Source organism: Lolium rigidum, unplaced genomic scaffold, assembly GCF_022539505.1.
Source record: "Lolium rigidum isolate FL_2022 unplaced genomic scaffold, APGP_CSIRO_Lrig_0.1 contig_38089_1, whole genome shotgun sequence".
In the NCBI taxonomy this organism is placed as follows: domain Eukaryota; kingdom Viridiplantae; phylum Streptophyta; class Magnoliopsida; order Poales; family Poaceae; genus Lolium; species Lolium rigidum.
In genome coordinates this window covers 35,792-54,771 of record NW_025900412.1, presented here as the reverse complement: position 1 = coordinate 54,771, position 18,980 = coordinate 35,792, and the positions used below count along the sequence as shown (strand labels likewise).

At 45.3% G+C, this 18,980-nt stretch overlaps 2 protein-coding genes across 2 annotated transcripts; one reads left to right on the top strand and one right to left on the bottom strand.

The window, feature by feature from the left end:
- Window positions 1-6,788: 6,788 nt before the first annotated feature.
- Window positions 6,789-11,191, top strand: LOC124681266. The gene is made up of 2 exons (XM_047216199.1): window positions 6,789-7,053; window positions 10,458-11,191. The coding sequence occupies exons 1-2, from the start codon at window positions 6,924-6,926 to the stop codon at window positions 10,754-10,756; spliced, it is 429 nt and encodes a 142-aa protein (XP_047072155.1). The 5' UTR covers window positions 6,789-6,923; the 3' UTR covers window positions 10,757-11,191.
- Window positions 11,192-12,933: 1,742 nt separating this feature from the next.
- Window positions 12,934-18,599, bottom strand: LOC124681264. Its single transcript, XM_047216197.1, has 8 exons — window positions 18,404-18,599; window positions 17,937-18,052; window positions 17,704-17,786; window positions 17,322-17,443; window positions 13,705-13,869; window positions 13,517-13,610; window positions 13,225-13,399; window positions 12,934-13,139 (listed from the first exon to the last, which is right to left on the bottom strand). Exons 1-8 carry the CDS (start codon window positions 18,441-18,443, stop codon window positions 13,125-13,127), a joined length of 810 nt encoding a protein of 269 aa, XP_047072153.1. The 5' UTR covers window positions 18,444-18,599; the 3' UTR covers window positions 12,934-13,124.
- Between the last annotated feature and the right edge of the window lie 381 nt (window positions 18,600-18,980).

Sequence of the window (18,980 nt, the reverse complement as noted above, 5' to 3'; positions counted from 1 at the left end):
CTTGTTAAAAAAGAGACTAGTTTAACTAGGCTTTCACCTAGTGAGCTTCATGCTTCATGGCTTTATCTTTGACTTTTGTCTTTTATCTGTTGTTTTGATATTTGAGTTGTCGACCATGGCAGCACCGCGGGTTTTTTCCAACCATTTCTTCACTTCCATTTCACTAATTTTTTTTCCACATAGGCTCCCAGTATGCTTGGGGGTTCGAGCAAGGCATGCAATAGGGGATTTTATCCATTATAAAGCGGTTCGAACCTCGATAAATCTTTGCCTTCGCATATGAGTTTCATATGTTTATCTATGTGTCATTGCGGGATCCAAATTTCATGTTCTGTCACAATTTTGGTGGTAAGGTCATCTCACTCCCACCCACCCCGTGACAATTCAGTCCTCGAAATAAGTATATCATGAACATATAACCACATGCCCCCCCGGCCCCGACAGACACAATAGTGATAGTATACACATTTATCTTGTTTATTTGCAGAGAACCAACACAAGTCAACGTGTGATCAAATTAGTTGTTTCCTTGTAGGAGCTTGCATGATGACATATAAGAATTTCAGTAATCGACAAACTTTATTTGTATGCCATATATTATTATACCATAAAGGGTTCATGTTGTCTCATATAGTTTTTTCACTTCAACTCTCCATTAAGGAAATCTATCTTCACATACATTTGATGGAATGCAAACCAGTGAAGCGGCCGATACAATTAGCACTCTAATGTTGTAAATCTAGAAACCCGAGAACAAGATTAAAGAGACCCCTCCTTATTTTGTGTATAAACCATGGCCACAAATCTAGCCTTATACTTCGCAACAGTATCACCAAACCTAAAACTTCTTCTTAAAAGTCCGTTTACATTCAACATGTTTGCACTCATTTAGATAATCAACAATCTTGCAAGTCTCATTTACGATGATGAAATTCGTCTCGCTACGTCTTCTTTCCAAAACTCAGCGTGTGGTGATGTATAAGCATGTGAACGAGTTTTTGGCACATTGTAAACAAGGTATACAATAGTCATCACCAGAGGATCTGTGAACCCTTTGTCTCTCGCTCTAGGTGAAGCTTTGACCATTCGTCGAGATTATCACACATTTGTGAACGAGTTTTTAGCACATTGTAAACAAGGTATACAATAGTCATCACCAAAGGATCTGTGAACCCTTTGTCTCTCGCTCTAGGTGGAGCTTTGACCATTCGTCGAGATTATCACACATTTGTCTAAAATTGCTAGAAGCACATTGAACATGCTCATCACAAACATTTAAAAGGAACTCAAGTAGCTTATTGATTTGTTCCCTCACAGATTCTGATCTGATCTGTAAAAGGGAAATCCACGCAAAAACGATTACCGTGAATGTAAGAGGATTCTAGCCTATGCACAGATTTCGCAGGAACAAACGAACAGGCGATCCAGATCCAGACGGATGCTGGCCAATCTCCTCCCAACCACCCCCTTGCTTAGTTCATACGGCACAGCCGTCCGGTACATAGAGTTCAAACCACAAGCCAATCCTCTTACGTTGTTCACCCTCTCTACTTGTAGCACATGCCGACGCGTCTCTCGTGTGGCCAACTACTGGGCCCACTCTTCGCCAGCGTGCCACTTAGGGGCCCATCTCCTTCGCTTGGGCCGGCCCACCTCTTGACTTGGAGCTTGATCAGCACCATCTTGAGTGGAGCCTTGACTTGGAGTAGCTTGGTCGTTGACAATCCCCCTTCCTTGAATACCCGCTGCTCCCTGCAGGTGCAAACGGAAACCGCCGTTGAAGCGCTTCCACATCTTCCCGGGTAGCGACGTCCGATGGAGCTCCACTCCATTGCACCAGAACTTGAGCCACCGTGCGGTCCCCCACTTGGCGTGCTCGACGGTGAAGAACCTGAACAGGAATCTGGAAGAGAGAATCAGACGAAGGCAGTTGCGACGATACCTGGCAATTTGGGCCAACACACAGCTTAAGCTGGGACACATGGAAAACTGGGTGTATTTTGCTTGTCACTGGCAAATCAAGCTTGTATGCCACTTGTCCAACCCGCTCGAGAATACTGTACGGGCCATAGAACTTGAATGCCAGCTTCTGACATGAACGTTTCACCAGGGATGACTGCAGATATGGTTGCAAGCGGAGGAAGACCTTGTCACCTACTGCAAAGGTCCTTTCAGTGCGATGTTTGTCGGCCTGATCTTTCATCCTTTGCTGCATACGCAAGAGGTGTTGCCTGACTGATGCAATGATAACTGGTGCGTTCATCAAGCCATTCTTTGATATCGACGGAGCAATGTGACTAGTAGCTCGTGACACCAAAGTATCCGGGCTGGCGGCCATAGATGAGCTCAAATGGAGACTTACCAGAGGAGGAATGCCAATTAGTATTGTACCAGAACTCGCACAAGGATATCCATTTGGCCCAATGGTGAGGGTGCGCGCTAGCAAAGCAACGCAAATAACATTCCACTGACTGATTCACACGTTCAGTCTGCCCATCCGTTTCCGGATGATTCGCTGTACTAAGCTTGAGCTGGGTGCCAGTAGCGCGGAACACTGCTTGCCAAAACTTGCTTGTAAACACAGGGTCTCGGTCTGAAACCAGCGACTTAGGCATGCCATGGAGACGGTAAATGTTATCCACAAAGAGCTCAGCCACTTTGGTTGCTGTGTATGGGTGCTTCAAGGGAATGAAGTGAGAATACTTCGAGAACTTATCAACAATAATCAGCAAACAATTGTAGTGGTTGGAAGAAGGTAAACCGTCGATGAAGTCCATGGTGGCTACTTCCCAGGGCCCAGAAGGGATTGGCAGGGGTTGAAGCAGCCCAGCAGGTGGCAATCTCTCGGGTTTGGCTTGCTGGCAAACCTGGCATTTGCGCACCCATTCCCGGATTAGGTCTTTCATGCGAGGCCAACTGAACAAGGAAACGATCTCGCGGTATGTTACAGAAACCCGCAGTGTCCCCCTTGTGGGCTATCATGAAAAGCAGACACAATCTGCTGTTGCAGTGTTATATCAGGGCCAACCCATATTCTTCCTTTATGACGCAAAAGACCATTGTCCAGCGAGTATTGTCCGTCCGCATATGGGTCAAGGGCTAATTTCTGCAAGAGTTGTTGCGCTTTCTCATCAGCATCATAACTGGACATGACAGATTGAAGCCAAGTTGGTTGAATGGTTGTAACCGAGAACAACTGGGAACTCTGTACCGGCTTCCTGGACAAGGCATCTGCTGCTCCATTATGAATACCCTTTTTATAATGCACTCGAAAATTGAGCCCCATCATTTTGGTAAGAACCTTTTGTTGCCATACAGTATGGAGTCGCTGATCAGTTAAATGAATTAAGCTCTTATGATCGGTCGCGAATAACAAATTCAGCTAATTGCAAATAAGGACGCCATTGTTGCACAGCCAAGTAAAATAGCCGGATATTCTTTCTCATAAACAGAGAGTCCTTGATTTCTTGGCCCCAAAGCTCTGCTGACATAAGCAATGGGATGCCCCGCTTGAGAGAGAACTGCTCCTATACCCACATCACACGCGTCAGTCTCCACTGTGAATTGCAGCTTATAATCTGGTAAGGCAAGAACTGGTAGTAATTTTCGAGTAGTAACCCGTGATGCCCAGAAATCCACGCAACTCTTTCAAATTACTAGGTACAGGCCAAGAACTGATGGACTGAATCTTCGTGTTGTCTGTTGCCACACCAGCACCTGATATGACATGCCCCAGATACGCCACTTGTTCTTGAGCAAAAGCACATTTGGACATTTTAACCTCGCCATTTATCCCTTTGCAAGATAGCAAGCACGGTAGCTAGATGTTGCAAATGCTCCGTGTACGTGGAACTGTATATTAAGATGTCATCGAAAAAAACCAAAGCAAACTTGCGCAAAACCGGTGCCAAGGTGGCGTTCATCGCATGCTTGAAATGTTGTCGGCGCACCAGTGAGACCGAAGGCCATGACTTTGAATTCATAGTGGCCACTGTGTGTCTGAAAAGCTGTTTTGTACTCTTCTCCAGGAGCTAACCGAATTTGGTGATACCCCGCTTTCAAATCCAATTTGGAAAACCAGTTGGCGCCCGCAAGTTCATCCAAGAGCTCATCAATGACTGGTAGTGGGTATTTTCCTTTGATCTGTTAGTGCATTGAGGTGCCGATAATCAACCACCAAACGCCAAGTGCCGTCACCTTTCTTGACCAAAATTACTCGGAGAACCAAAGGCACTGTTGCTGTGGGTGATGACACCTTGAGCTAATAACTCCTTAATCTGATTTTCCAACTCAGTTTTCAGCTCAGGAGCAACTCTGTAAGGCCGAATAGATACAGGACGAGCACCGGCCAGCAATGGAATGTGATGATCATAGATTCGTCGAGGAGGCAGTCCAACTGGGTTAGCAAAAACTGTAGCGTACTTGTCGAGCAAGGCTTGCACTTCAGGTGGAATAGGTGGGGGTTTATCCTGTCCATCTTCATGAATGAGGTGCAACTCTACAATTGCATGTGTGCATTGCTGATGCCCTTTGTCATACAACACAACTGTGTTCCCTTGATGCTGGATAGCAAGCCAACCTTGCTCCCAATGAGTTATCATTGGACTGTACTTGCCAAGCCAATCCAAACCAATGATTCCATCATAGCCGCCCAACTGCAAAATTCTGAAATCATCCTCAAATTGTGCTCCACCTGCAGACCAAGTTAACTGAGGAAAAATTTTTGTACTCTGCAGTACAGCACCTCCTGCAACCTTGACAGGCACTGGCATAGCTAGACATTGCGCTCCTTCCAGCTTCTCTGCACAATCTGGACTGATGAAACAAGAAGAACTTCCAGAGTCAACCAGAAACAAAAAATCATGCCCTTGAATGGAAACTTGCAGCTGTATGGTCTTCGTAGCATGGACTCGAACTATCAATAGGCTGCTCGCTGACAACATCATCAATTGCTGGTGTTGTTGATGTGTTGGTGAAGCGCCTTGTTCAGATTCAGAAGCTTCATCATCAGTGTCGCCTGGTGCAGACATACACTCCATCATTTCCTGCACAACATGAAGTTGGATGGTATTCTTGCATTGATGCTCACGGCCCCATTTCTCTCCACAAACAAAGCATAAGCCCTTCGAGCGCCTGTAATTCCTTAGACTCTGCCACTTGTCATCGCTAGCACGTTTTTGGTTCTCGGCTGCTCTTTTCTCATCCACAGACTTAGATACCCATCTCTGCGGTGGCTGTGGAGGAGGTAACTGTGATGGTGAAAAACGGCGCGTAGACACAGCCGGTTGCACTGGAAGAGCAACTGGACCACAATCTTCGCCTAATTCCTCATACAACAAGGCCAGGGAATAAGCGGTGTCCAAATCCTTGGGTTGCTGGATAGCCACCAACATACGCACACCTGGGAACAATCCATCCAGGAACTTGGTAGTGTGGTGTACCTGATTAGGTGTTGGTTCATACACAGCAATCGATCCATTAAAACGAGAAACGAGCAACATAGTCCTCCACTCGTGGTCTCCTGCTCGATGTGTAACGGTTGGCGCACCGGTATCCGATGCCGATTGCGGCTGAAACGAGTCTGAACAGATCAACAAATTCCGACCAGGTTGATCGAGGATGCTGCTGGAGATATGATTCCAACCACGTCGCTGCAGGGCCAACGAACTGGTCCGACGCATAGCAAGCCCACATAGTTGTTGGTGTCTGCCATCTCTGGAAATATTCCTCGCACCTTCGTTGCCACAATTTCGGGTTGGCACCATCGAATTGCGGCAATTCAGCACGGGGGCCATGGCCAGAGTCAGAAGTGTTTCCATAGCTAGTACCAATGTGCGAGGAACTGGAGAAATTTCGGCCGGAATTCGTACCTCCGACCGGGAGAAGACAGGTGGAAACCACCCGCCGTTCCCGGTTAATGTGTGCAGCGCGTTGCCCATCCGGGCCGACGGAATCTCCTCCTGGTTCCCGGGGTCGAGAAGCCCAGGGCCCTTCCGCCACGGCGCCATGATCTGGACGCGAGGTGCGCCCAAACGAGGCCGCCAGTTGAGAGATCTCCGAAGTGAGGGTGTGACGTACCCTCTCAAGCTCGTCGCCGATTTGGGCCTTGACTGCATCGAGGTCCGCCGTGACCGATGTTTGGACCGACGCGACGGCGGTGGTGACGGACTTGAGTTGCCTGTTGGTGTCGGCGACGAAGGGGTGGATGAGGTCGAGCATCCGCTTCTTGTAATCAGCGAAGCGGCGCTCATACTCCTCCTCCGTGTCGGCCTTGAGGATCTCATAGAGAGCCCCGGATTCGGCGACGGATCCTCCATGAACTCCGAGCGGCAGCGAGACGAAAATCTGGTGGGATATTTGTGTCTAGGAAGCTCCAGATCGTGGATCGGAAGTGGCTCTAGATACCAATTGTAAGAGGATTCTAGCCTATGCACAGATTTCGCAGGAACAAACGAACAGGCGATCCAGATCCAGACGGATGCTGGCCAATCTCCTCCCAACCACCCCCTTGCTTAGTTCATACGGCACAGCCGTCCGGACATAGAGTTCAAACCACAAGCCAATCCTCTTACGTTGTTCACCCTCTCTACTTGTAGCACATGCCGACGCGTCTCTCGTGTGGCCAACTACTGGGCCCACTCTTCGCCAGCGTGCCACTTAGGGGCCCATCTCCTTCGCTTGGGCCGGCCCACCTCTTGACTTGGAGCTTGATCAGCACCATCTTGAGTGGAGCCTTGATTTGGAGTAGCTTGGTCGTTGACAGTGAACGGCCCACGGTTAAAGCCAGACGATGAGTCTTGCCCGTCAATAGAAGAAAAAAAAAGGAGAAAGGGGGAAAAGGCTTCACGCAGTTGTCTCTGTCTCGCCGCCGCCGGCATCCTCGCCGTCGCCCCGGACCGCGATCTTCCTGCGACCTCGTTGTGATGGCCACCCCCGTCAAACCCGAATCGGCCGCCGCGGCACCGAAAGCGCCGCAGCCGCAGCCACCGGTGAAGGGGGCCATCATGCGCCGGGTCTTCCCCTTCCTCCTGGCCACCAACGTCTTCATCGGAGGTGACTGAGGCCACACCCCTGACTCGATCTCTTTCCTTTACAGTCTGCCGCCTCTACATTTCTGTTGAACAATCTGTTGGTGACCTCGCTATGGTTCGTTCAGTGCCACTATTTTCTACTCTGCTATAGTCAGTGTGCTAGGGTTCTTGGTGTTCATCCATGTGTAGATTTGCGCAAGGTAGAACGAATCTTTATAGCTCGCAGCAAAGTATACTTCTTAGCTACTACTAGGAATGACTACGACCGGTTTGTGCCTGCCGGGTCGCTGTAGCCGCTTGCTGTTTCAATGTGACTAGATGTTTAGCTTCTCGCAAGATATGGTTGATTAGTTTGTGCAAATTTGCTTTAGCCATTCTTGTGATAACACTCAAGGACTAGAAGCAAAACAATGTATGGTTGAAATCAAGGTTTTACCAGCATAGGCTATTACAAACCAGAAGGAAAACAAAAGCTACGACAGCATAGACACTAGTTCTTCAGACGTCTGCCAGTCCAGGATCAGAAGATCTCTCTCCCATCAGCTTATCACCACATGCACCGCCTCCACCTCCTCTGGGTGCTCCTTCAGATAAGCCTCGGTCGCACGCCCACCATAAGGAGTAGAGGAGGTAGCCTTCCAAGATGAAATCCATCCGAAAGAGGTGCATTTTAGTCTGGCATCAGGGATGGGAGGCTCTTCAGTCTTCTGATTAGGATGGCCTTGAATTTCTCCACCAGATCCCAGGTCTGGTCCTTGAATGGCACTTACCAGATCCGTAGATATGAAAGAACCAGACCCCCACACTTGCTACATAGAAATCCAAGTCTTGCGGTTAAACACCAAATTGTTCCTATTATTCCATATGCTCCAAACTACATCAGATGAAATAACATTGAATTGCAAATATATCTTGTTGCATAACCATTTAGAAGCAAGAGAGAAAAAGTCAGTAACCATCACATTAAAGACTTCATTTACTTCAGACCGTAGCAACCTAGATACTAAGCATTCAAAGAACAGGTCCTTAACAGACTCAATTTCCTTACATAATTCACACTCAAGAGGTTTTGGAGTACCTCAGTGTCTTAGATAGTTAGATTATCCTAGTCATAATTTTGTTTTGGGATAACAGCCAAAGAAAAATTTGTACTCTACATTCCAAACAGCAGGTAGGAAAACAGGTTGCACCCCTCTAAAGTTGATAGTGGCATACAAAGATTTGGAGGAATAAACCCCTCCAGACTCATATTTTCAGATAAGCTGGTCATCCTGGTCATCTTCATTAGTGAACTTAATAGTTTTAGCAATCTCTACAATTTCCAACAAAAGATCCATCATATTAGTGGTAAAGGTTCTCCTAAAATCACATTTTAATTGATGTCCATCCCAAAGATCAGTAACAGTTTTCATCTGTTGATTCACTACAAAGTAAATATCCCAAAATTTATACCCAAAACCTCACTGACCTGCCATTAACTATTTTCTATCTATACCCAAATTTTACAGCTCAAGATGGCCACATCAGTCCCTTCCAAAAGACAGAGGGGTTGTGATCCTGGCAGCACAGGATATTAGGGTTTTTTTTGTATTATATCCTTTAATCCAGGAATCGACTAGACAGATATTCAAATCCTGTAAGTTAGGTATTCCAAGACCACCAAACTCTTTTTTCATACACATTTTCCTATTACCATCTACATCATCCCACATACAGTTAGCTATCTGGGTATTAATAAGATCTAAAGCCCACTTGGGAAATTTTTAAAAAGACACCATTGTATATGGGAATACTAGATAAAACAGTTTGAAGATGTATTCTTTTTTTTTTTTTTTTTTTGCTTCAGAAGAAAACAATTCCCCCCTCCTTCCTGTCATTCTACTCAGTAAGCTATCAACAAGAGGTTGCAGATTTTCTCTCCTAAGTTTGTTGAAGTGTAAAGGGGAGCCCTAGATATTTAGCAGGAAGGTTACTCTTTTGTTTAATAGGAAACTAATAGGTGGGATAAACTCCGCTTACACAATCGTTAGGCTCCAGGGAACCTGATCGAATAACTTTTATTTCATATAAATAAATTCCATATCTCTAGTACAGAGTTACCTTTTTCACTATCTGAATGAATCATATATGTAAGTCACGATTCCTTGTGGTGTTTAGAATGTAAGGTACACATACTCACAGTTCTTTCATGCGAGGGTATGTGCCACCTTGTATAGTGGATTGAGATTGATTAAATATACATGTTATTCACATTCCACGTGTGGAAGGATGCATAGATTTCTATTGAAAGTAAGGAAAGTGCTGTAGGACACATATTTATGATCTTACAATTATGGGGTGAAATGCGCAAAACAATTGGTAGTAACCTTTAGGGCTCGTTTGGATCAAAGTAAATTAAAAACAGGTTTGGAACAATACAGATGAACTAATTGAAGGAAAAAAGGAAGTCCAGGAAATCAACACATGTGAGTCCCATATAGCGATTTTTAATTCTTAGCAGAACGAACACTTGCTTAAATTTATGTGTATGTAGGGCCCAACGTGCACACATCAGCCACTTCATAGCACAATGCTAGTCCCAATATTTATGGTTCAGCTGTATTTTCTATTCCGCTGTCTCGGGCCTGCGTGAAAAAAAGAGTGCTAGGAGCGGATGTTTGTTTTCCCATGAAAATGTATGTGAGAAAAGCTTTTGGGGGGGGGGGGGGTGATAAGCTGAGATTTGTTGGTTTCAAATTGTGTGAGATGGAAATTCCTTATGAACAACTTTCCTTTTCCTACATTTGCCTCCAATCTGAACATGGCGTCAGGGGTTTCCCTTCTGTTTTGGATACACAGAAAGCCATAGGAATGTGAGGATTACTGTGGTTGAGGCAGAGAAACATGATGCATTTTTTAGGCTGCTGTTTGTTGTACAGGATCCGTAGATAATTTATCTCCTGATAATTTGCAAATCTCCAATTTATGGCACATCTAGAACATTTCTACCAATCATTTAGAGCACAGTGCTTTTTTACTGACCAGTTGGCTAATGCCTGTGAAGGCCCACTGGTAACTAAATGCTGCTCTTAAGGCAACTAGGAGTTGAGTTTGCTATGTGATATATATCAATTTTTTGTTGATGGCATTTTTTTCCATTATGCTCTGCCATTTCCTATTTTATTCGCCTTGATCACGTTTCATATAATAATTCGTTATCAAGTTTACTGAGGCATGCTAAGCAACTTAACATAGCTGATCCATGTAGCTATTCTTTCTGCGTTATGATTGAACACATTCTCTGTCTTGTTTACTGCTGTGTAATCATTGTTCGGGATCTGAGAGCTATTGTGCTAATATGGTATGGGGATATGTATTGTAGCACTCTTTTTTTATCTGATGGGTTACTCACATCATTCAGTAAGTTGGCATCCTTGTACCATGCAGTTTATGTATTTGCGAAGACCTACAAACGAGACCAGGACAAGAAAAATGCTGAGGCTGCAGCAGCAGCCGCAGCAGCAGCCCCACCCGCTCCAATTGCTAAGCCTGCAGAGCCTGCTCCTCCACCCAAAAGAGTATTCCCACCATTATCCCAAGATGAGCAGCGCCAAGTCTACAAGTGGATGCTGGAAGAGAAGCGGAGGACCAAGCCACAGACTGCTGCTGAGAAAACCAAAATCAATGAAGAAAAAGCTCTTCTCAAGGAGATCATCCGAGCAGAGTATCTCCCTCGTTTGTGGTGATTTCACCAGTTCTCCTGCTGGCTTTGGTTGTTTTGCGCTCTTGCAGTTCCAGTAAGGGTGTGTTGTCGATCTAGTGTTGTTAGCAGACACGAAGAGTATGATTTTGCAGGCTGATACGACACCATTTGGTAGTTGGCACAAATAGTATGGGAAGCTGTTTCCTTCCGATGCAAAATTATGGTAGTCTATTTTGGAGATATTCTTTAGCACATTGCTTGAACACCAAGGAGCTGTTTTGTTCAGATAGCCTGGCCAGGAGGTGGCCGAAGATGAGCAAGCCTGTGGTGTTTGGTTGGCATCTGAGACCACATCTAACCTCCAGGAGTTTGAATTAGGTTGCAGAACATTTCTAGTGCGATGAGCCAATGAATTGATTACTATGCTTCACAAGGAATTTGTTTATCTTCAAAGCAACATTATTTGTCTGTTTTTTTCTGGGACACAAAAGCATAGTTGTTTCGCTGGGGTGTGTGCGCAATTTGGCGGGTGGCTACCAGAGTGACAGTTCTCCATCCTAGTTTTCCAGTCTCTCTTGTTCCAGACGTTTGCGCTTGTGGTGTGAACTTTGCGTGTTCTGGTTACATCAATCATCGTATGTAGAATTGTAGGGGCCACCCATGAGGTACTCTTGCCAATGGTAAGATCAATAAAGTTTTCATTATAAAAAAACAACCATGTGATCATATGTAGAATTGGTTTTTCTCAATGCACTCTTCGTGACAAGAAACAATCAACCAGCATACGATCAAAACTAGAACTTGAACTTCTATACTAATCTCTATATGCGAATGAGTCACGGGCTGGCTCCATAAGAACAATTGTCCCACTGAACTGTTGCAGCTCTATGAAAAGACTGATCGACTATATGGCTAATCAATTTCATGCGTATCGATCTAAGACACAGATATCTCTGACCACAAAGAAACAGTCCACGGGTGATCTGAACTTCAATTTTAGGTATATTTGACTATGACGAATCTCGCGTATTGATTGATTTCAACATCATGCGAAAACAACACATCACATCTAACCCGTTTCAAGCAGAACATGGCCTCACCGATCACTCCCTCCTGGTGTACCGCCTGGGCACAACACCCACATCAGAAAGAGTTGCTGCTACCTGCGGAGGTTACGAGGATCAAGCTCCGACAAATGTGCGAGCACTTCAAGCTTCGTCGCTAATCTGCCTGGTTTGCTGATTGTAATGAGTTTTTCGTTTCGGGAGATCTCAGTTTCAAAAAAAGTTCCTAAAGTTAAGAAAAGAACAGCTGGTTTGCTGGGCCTGTTATTAGTTCTTCCTTTTACTTTTTTTCTAGAACTCATGTATGGATGATGCTACCCTGGTTTCATTAATAAGAATGGAACCGGGGCACCCGTCGGGAGCCCTTTTGCTCTAAAAAAAAAATCTAACCCGTTGGTCCAATGTTCTTGCGGGTATCGTAATAGTAATGCATACCCAGCTGCCACCTTGCTTCATCCTGGATTCTGATTGCTCCTTTGAACCCTGGCTTTTACAGTACCAACGAACGACGGCCATGCTTCCTGACAAGCAGCGCAGAGGTATCCTTTGTTCTGGTGGATCCTTCGGAGTGAGCGCAATACTCAGCGCCGGGCAGCCTCCATCGAGGAGGTTGTTAGCAGGATTACTGAAGAAGCTCCCACCTGGTCTCTTTCAGGGACAAACAAAGCTGCTGATCTGATCTCAAGACCAACGGAACCTGGCTAGCTATTTTCATAGTGCTACTTGTTGTCCTTGAGCTCTGTTGCTGTAATTCCTCTAGGTTCTAATAGTTGGCTACCTTGTACTTCTGCACCCTTCTCATTATGATTAACCAATGAACAGCAGCTCCGACTACCTTTCCATCAAAAAATAACACTCCTTCTGGTCCATAATAAGTGTCGGGGGTATAGTTCAAATTTAGACAAATTTGAACTAAAACCCCAACACTCACTATGGATCGTGACAAACAGTGAATTCTACTTCTGCCATAAACACCAGTTGCAAGTCTCCACAAACACTATTAGGAGAACAACGGAAATCGCCTTGGCCATCACGTCTGAATGAGAACCCCTAGCCCATGAGTCCATGACCACCATGCCCCTGCTTACGGTCATCCGATAGCTTTTCAAAACCACCACATCCTAGATAATTCATGTACATACTCACGAGGACAGAGTGATAAAAAAGTTCCATACTTTCTATTGCATGCTTTTCCATTATTTAGGTAAAAAGGTAACACAAACGGGAAAAAAAAGTTGAATGACCATGGTCTTCCGACTGCCTTGTTCAGAGGATGGAGCTTCAGTAAAGCATACAAGTTGTACAAAAGTATGCAGCAGCAATTTATCATAAGTTATTCATCTTTTGCTAATGAGGTATCCCCTGCATGCAAAGAAAAGAAATAATTGCATTAAATGGCCCGGTTAACATAGCAGAGAACACTAGTGAACATGCCAGTTGCTGATACCTTGTTGGACGTGATGAAATCCACCACAGCGTCCGAAAGTTCTTTGCGATGTGCGGTGTAGCAGTGATCTGCTCCCTCGATGACACGCAGTTTGTGAGTCGGTATATGCTTCGCAAACTCATATGCATCTTCCACCGGGATGATCTCATCAGCTGAACCATGAACTGTGAAGAAGCTGAATACAGACAGTAAAATTAGCTGGTAAATGCGGCTTGTTGGTGCCATGGGGTGCCGCTTGTTTCAGTTGGTAGCTCGAATGTGAAGGTAATGATGCCTAAATTAGTTTTCTGACCTGCATTCTTTGCTGATGGAAAGGCTCGTTGCAAGCATATCAGTGTTCAGTCGTTCCATCAAGCTGTCGTTTGTTACTCTGTATAAAACCTTTCCTATGTTGCAGCCAACAGATAGTCAATATGGCCAGGAACAGCAAGTATATGCTTTAAACTTTAAACTTGTAAAATGCTCATACATATTGGTTACCTGACTTGTCTGTGACGTCAATGTAACCTTCCTTGTTTATCCTGTCAATAAATTCTTTCCCTAGCCGTTCTTCAATGCCTTTCTCCAAATAAAATCGGCCAGACAAGTTGACAACCATGCGGACATCATCATACAGGGAGGCATACAGAACCACCACATCTCCTCCTGGATACAAAGAACATGTAAATTCGATGGATAAATTTTATAGATTGAGAGCTATTGTGCAATGAAAAAATGGAAATACTCAGCATTAAAGGCGGTTTTAATGATAGATAAGAATAAAGATAGGAAATATATAGTATATTTAGTCAGGCAAGAGATAGATATACTTATGATGGTAAGGGTATGGTTTATTAGGCAATTAGGATTCCTATTCTCAGGGGACAAGTCAATCTCTGTGGAAGGGATAACATGTACTCCATATGGATTATCCAAGCAGCGAGAATAAACTAGTAGTAAAATCCTAATCCGAGTGTCGAACATTCTCTCCCCCTCTCATCCCCAGGAACATGGCCAGCTGACCTTTGCTTTCGGGGGGGGGGGGGGGGGTCGTACTCCCAGTTTTGTCTCGTTCCTCGGTTTTAGGACGGGTACCAGATTTATTTTTTCTCTAACACACGCCTAAGCGAGTGTCTTTGTATATTAGAAGGAGCCGCAAAGAGGCGGAAAAACTGTACAAACTGTAGCAGCGCTACAAGAGAAAGACAGAGAAACAAAACAAAAGATCTAAAAAACAAGGACAAAAAGAAGAAAAGAAGAAGAAAACTATACATGGGTTAACATTTGTTAACCCAACGGCCAGGGACTTAGGGAGAGTCCGGAGGTCGAGCATGGAGAGGTAAGCGACGTAACTCCTTGGCGCCGGCAAGAATCCATAGCCGAGCCTCCTCAAGGATAGAGAGTGAGAGATCCATGTGACAAGGGCTTAGGCTGTTGAAAACGACATCATTCCTGGATTTCCAAATTCTCCACAGGGTGAGGATGATGATGGACCTTGCAGCCTTGAGAAGGCTGGGGGCAACACGAGTGGCAGCCGTCTCAAACCAAGACGAGAAAGTCTCATCAGGGCCTGGCAAACAGGCCTGCAAGCCAAGTTTAGACAGGGAATGGAACCAGACTTGCTTGGCAAAAGGGCATTGCAGCAGGAGATGGCTAATTGACTCAGATTCTTGAACACAAACAGCACAGGTGTCAGAAGTAGACAGGCCATGTCGCAGCCTGCGCTCACCGGTCCAGCAGCGATCAGCCGCAGCAAGCCAAGCAAACACTTTGCACTTGAGGGGAGCCCAACAATCCCAAATGGCCAAATGGTGCGGAGATAAAGTTCTTCCGGCAAAAAGGGCATTGTACGCAGACTTGCTAGAGTATAGACCAGAGCTCGAGAGATTCCAGATGAACTCATCCTCAGTGGCAGGCGACAACACTTGAGCTTCAGTGAGATCGACCAAAAGCAGAAACTGCAGGACCCCTTCAACAGAGAGAGTTCCAGAGATGTCCCTGATCCAAGAGTTGTTGGTAAGACCCTCAGCAACAGATCTGGAGCTGACAGCGTTGGGGCGAACAGCAGCAAGGACAGCTGGAGCAAGTTGGGAAATACTCTGTCCGGCGATCCATCTGTCAGACCAGAAAAGCACCTTGGTGCCATTGCCTAGCTTGATCGAGGTGGCCAAATGAACAAGAGCCTCAACATGAGCATTGGAGCGGATAGGGAACATGGCCCATGGTTTCGCAGGGTCAACACGGCGGAGCCAGGGCCATCTGGCACGCAGTGCCCAACTCAGGCGTTTGATGTCTAGAACGCCAAGGCCTCCCATCTCAACAGGACGACAAACATCTTTCCAGGCGATGGCACAGCCCCCACCGCCATCATTGCGACCAGCAGACCAGAAGAACTTCCGTTGGCATTTGACGATAGCCTCACTAACAGGTTTGGGGATATCAGTAGCTAACATAGTGTGGATGGGGACTGCAGATAGCACAGACTTGACCAACACAAGGCGATCTCCCTTAGAGAGGAGGTTGGCATGCCATCCAGAGAGCTTGCGGTGGAGGGTGTCGATGATGGGTTGAAGGTCCTGGGCCCGCAGCTTGTAAATGGACAGAGGCACACCAAGGTAGGTGATAGGAAAGTCAAGGACAGGGAAAAGCAACTGATCAGCAATTAGCTGCCTATCCATCTCAGAACATCTGATCGGAGTAGCTGCACTCTTGAGGATATTAGTATGTAGACCAGTGGCTTCCCCAAACATCTGTATCAATTGCTTGATGGTATCACAGTCACTGAGGGTGGGCTTGAAGAAGATCACGGTATCATCAGCATAAAGAGATGTGCGGCAAGCACCCCGGCTGCCCGGCAGAGCTGCAAGCAATCCCAAACGAGCAGAAAGGTCGACCAAGTAGTGAAATACCTGCATAACCAGAACAAAGAGCATTGGGGATAGAGGATCCCCCTGCCTGACACCACGGTGGTGGAAGAATTCAGCGGAGGGATTGGTGTTGACCAAAATTCTGGTAGAGGCGGTTGACAGCAACAAGCAGACCAGATTAATCCAAATATGCCCAAAGCCAAGATGCTGCATAAGCTCGATCAAGAACGACCAAGATACTGTATCAAAAGCTCTGGCAATGTCCAACTTCAGCAAGACAGTTGGGGCATTGGCAGAGTGAAAGGACTTAGCTAGCTGCTGAACAAGCATGAAGTTATCCTGAATAGTACGACCACGAATGAAAGCAGATTGATTGGGAGTGACCATGGATGGCAGAATAGGGGCCAGACGAAGGGACATGGTTTTTGCAATTAGCTTGGCCACACTATGCACAAGGCTGATAGGTCTATAGTCCCGGATCTCGGATGCATCCAGCTTCTTAGGGAGAAGAGTGACAAGGGCCTTGTTGATCTTGGAGAAACCGTGAGCACGACCACAATGAACAGCTACAAAGACTGCCATAATATCCTCTTTTATGACAGACCAGCAAGACTTGAAGAAACAGCCAGTAAACCCATCAGGTCCCGGAGCACGGTCACTTGGCATGTCCTTGATGGCAGCGAGAACTTCTTCCTCAGAGAACTCAGCATCGAGGTGAGAAAGTTCAAAACGGGGCAGTCCCAAGGCATCCAGATTCAGGGAGAAGTCACGGTCAGCAGGAGCACTGCTGGCAGAAGGTTGTGCTTAACTGTTATGGAACTTCATAGTATTCGATTTATAATGGATATCTGAGCAAAATATAAAAAAATGATATAAAGAGAGCAATATACTGGATGAGATATGTTCCAGGTGTTTGACAGGGCAGTAGCCCAAGATGCACAAAAGGAATATGGTTTTTAGCTAAACAATAAGGACATCAAATTAATTATACAGATAGCACCAGCATCACAAACCAATTTGTTCCACATAGACAAATTAGCTTTGATGTTTATGAACAATGTACCAGTACGTACACATACAGACAAGAATATCTCTACAGCTCTACCATTTCAACTCCTGCATAGACTGTGGTCCAAGTTGTTGAAGAACTAAGCAGACAATTTCACCTTCTATTTACACAAATTCGTTAAACTAATTAACAACAGCAATAATAAACACGTTTATACAAGACGAACAATGTATATCACCTACCCTTGCTGTGACCGACAATAGCCGTGACATCGTACTTCTCCTGATAAAGATACGAGACAACAGAATGTAAGTCGTCAGCCTCTTTCCTATAGTTGCCGTACTGGAACTCGCCTTCACTTTCTCTGGAACATATGATCAAAGGTATAGTCTGAGTGAGGTTATCAACCATGCATGTTTATTGAAATTGAAGTTACATCATTAGAATATTGTATCAACATACAGATATTCAAAATTCTTCTTCAGTATTAATTTATTTCTCCGGAGAAAACTGTAGGCCTAAGAGTTAAGTGGCATCTGAAGCTCAAAGCTATAACATACATCAGTCTCAACTCCTCTAGTCGTAAGACTACCTTTATACATGATAATTTGATAAACAACTTACCCATTTCCACTGAAATCAAAGCGGAAGATACTAACTCCTTGTTTTGTTATTGCATCTGCTAGATCAACAATGATGCTAGTGCTCTGAAAACAAGCATTAAACTTCATTATACAGGTGTCATAAATTGCTTCCACGATAGTATAATTCGCTGCAATCTCACATAGCAACATGAAACTTGGAGACCCTTATCTTAAAGAGGACAAGGAAAATTTCTTCTGGTAATGGTTATGTACCTTGGAGGCAGTAAAGCCATGGCACAAGACTACAATCTTGTTGGAGCCCGTGGGATGCAGCAGCCCCACAAGTTTCTCTCCGTGCTTGTTCGTTATCAGTACCCTCTGTGTGGCAGCTGTTTCAGAAAACCAGTGTCAACAATATGACTCAAGATAGGTGGACCGGTGGACGTATCTTCAACTCTAGGCCAAGAATATCGTTACACAAGAAGCCATCCTTTAACTGAAAATATCAACATTTTGAAACCATACATGGATTTGCTAAGTAAACTAATCCCAAAATCCTTAGGTTCAAGGGGCCATCTGAGCACTTCTCCAGAGTAGCACAAGAAACAAATCTAGCCTAAGATTGGCTATGAAGATTGCTGAGATCGAATTTGAAGTACAGTCTAGACGCCTAGTGGTTACCCCTCATTCTCGCACCCAAGAAGAAAGGTCCGGAATGTGAAATCAAGAAAGGGACTTACGAGGGCTGGAAGCATCCTGGGAGGAAGAGTTGAGCGCCATGGATGACGGATGGCAGCAGCGGCCTCGTGCGGCTGGATGGAGGGACAGAAGGCTGCTCACGCCGCCGGCTGCCGCAGGAGCAGGACGAAGGAAGGATTCGCCGGGCAGGTGGACGACGGGGAGGGAATCCAAGGAGACCGCAGCGTCATCGGCTGGCTAGTGGGTGCGAGTGACCATTAGACCCAGTGAAACCGTGAGGGCCCGGAAGCCGTTGGATTGATATTTTTGGACGATGCGGATTGGTACACGTTAAGTTTTTAGGTCCTTCTCATTTTTCTCAAGCGAGCGGCTTCACAATGAAGATGATACCGGTCATCAACTATTTGCCGTGAAAAAATTAACGCGGCGGTTGTTTTCCCCAAAAGACTAAGCGAATGTAACAACTTTGTAGTGTTACTCCCTCCCTCCATTCACAATTAGAGAGCGTTCTAGGTTTAGTCAAAGTTAAACTTGATAGCATCTAAAAAAAGTTAAACTTGATAGAGTTTAACTAAATATTAAGTAAAAATCAATAACATTTACAATGTAAAATATATA

Bases quoted from the DNA above. Each gene is read 5' to 3' on its own strand.
- LOC124681266 (XM_047216199.1), top strand. From the start codon at position 6,924: ATGGCCACCCCCGTCAAACCCGAATCGGCCGCCGCGGCACCGAAAGCG. The intron at 7,054-10,457 runs GTGACTGAGGCC...TGTACCATGCAG, and splicing joins CACCAACGTCTTCATCGGAG to TTTATGTATTTGCGAAGACC.
- LOC124681264 (XM_047216197.1), bottom strand. From the start codon at position 18,443: ATGGCGCTCAACTCTTCCTCCCAGGATGCTTCCAGCCCTC. The intron at 17,787-17,936 runs GTACATAACCAT...GCTTGTTTTCAG, and splicing joins ATGGCTTTACTGCCTCCAAG to AGCACTAGCATCATTGTTGA. The intron at 13,611-13,704 runs GTAACCAATATG...GCTGCAACATAG, and splicing joins TGACGTCACAGACAAGTCAG to GAAAGGTTTTATACAGAGTA.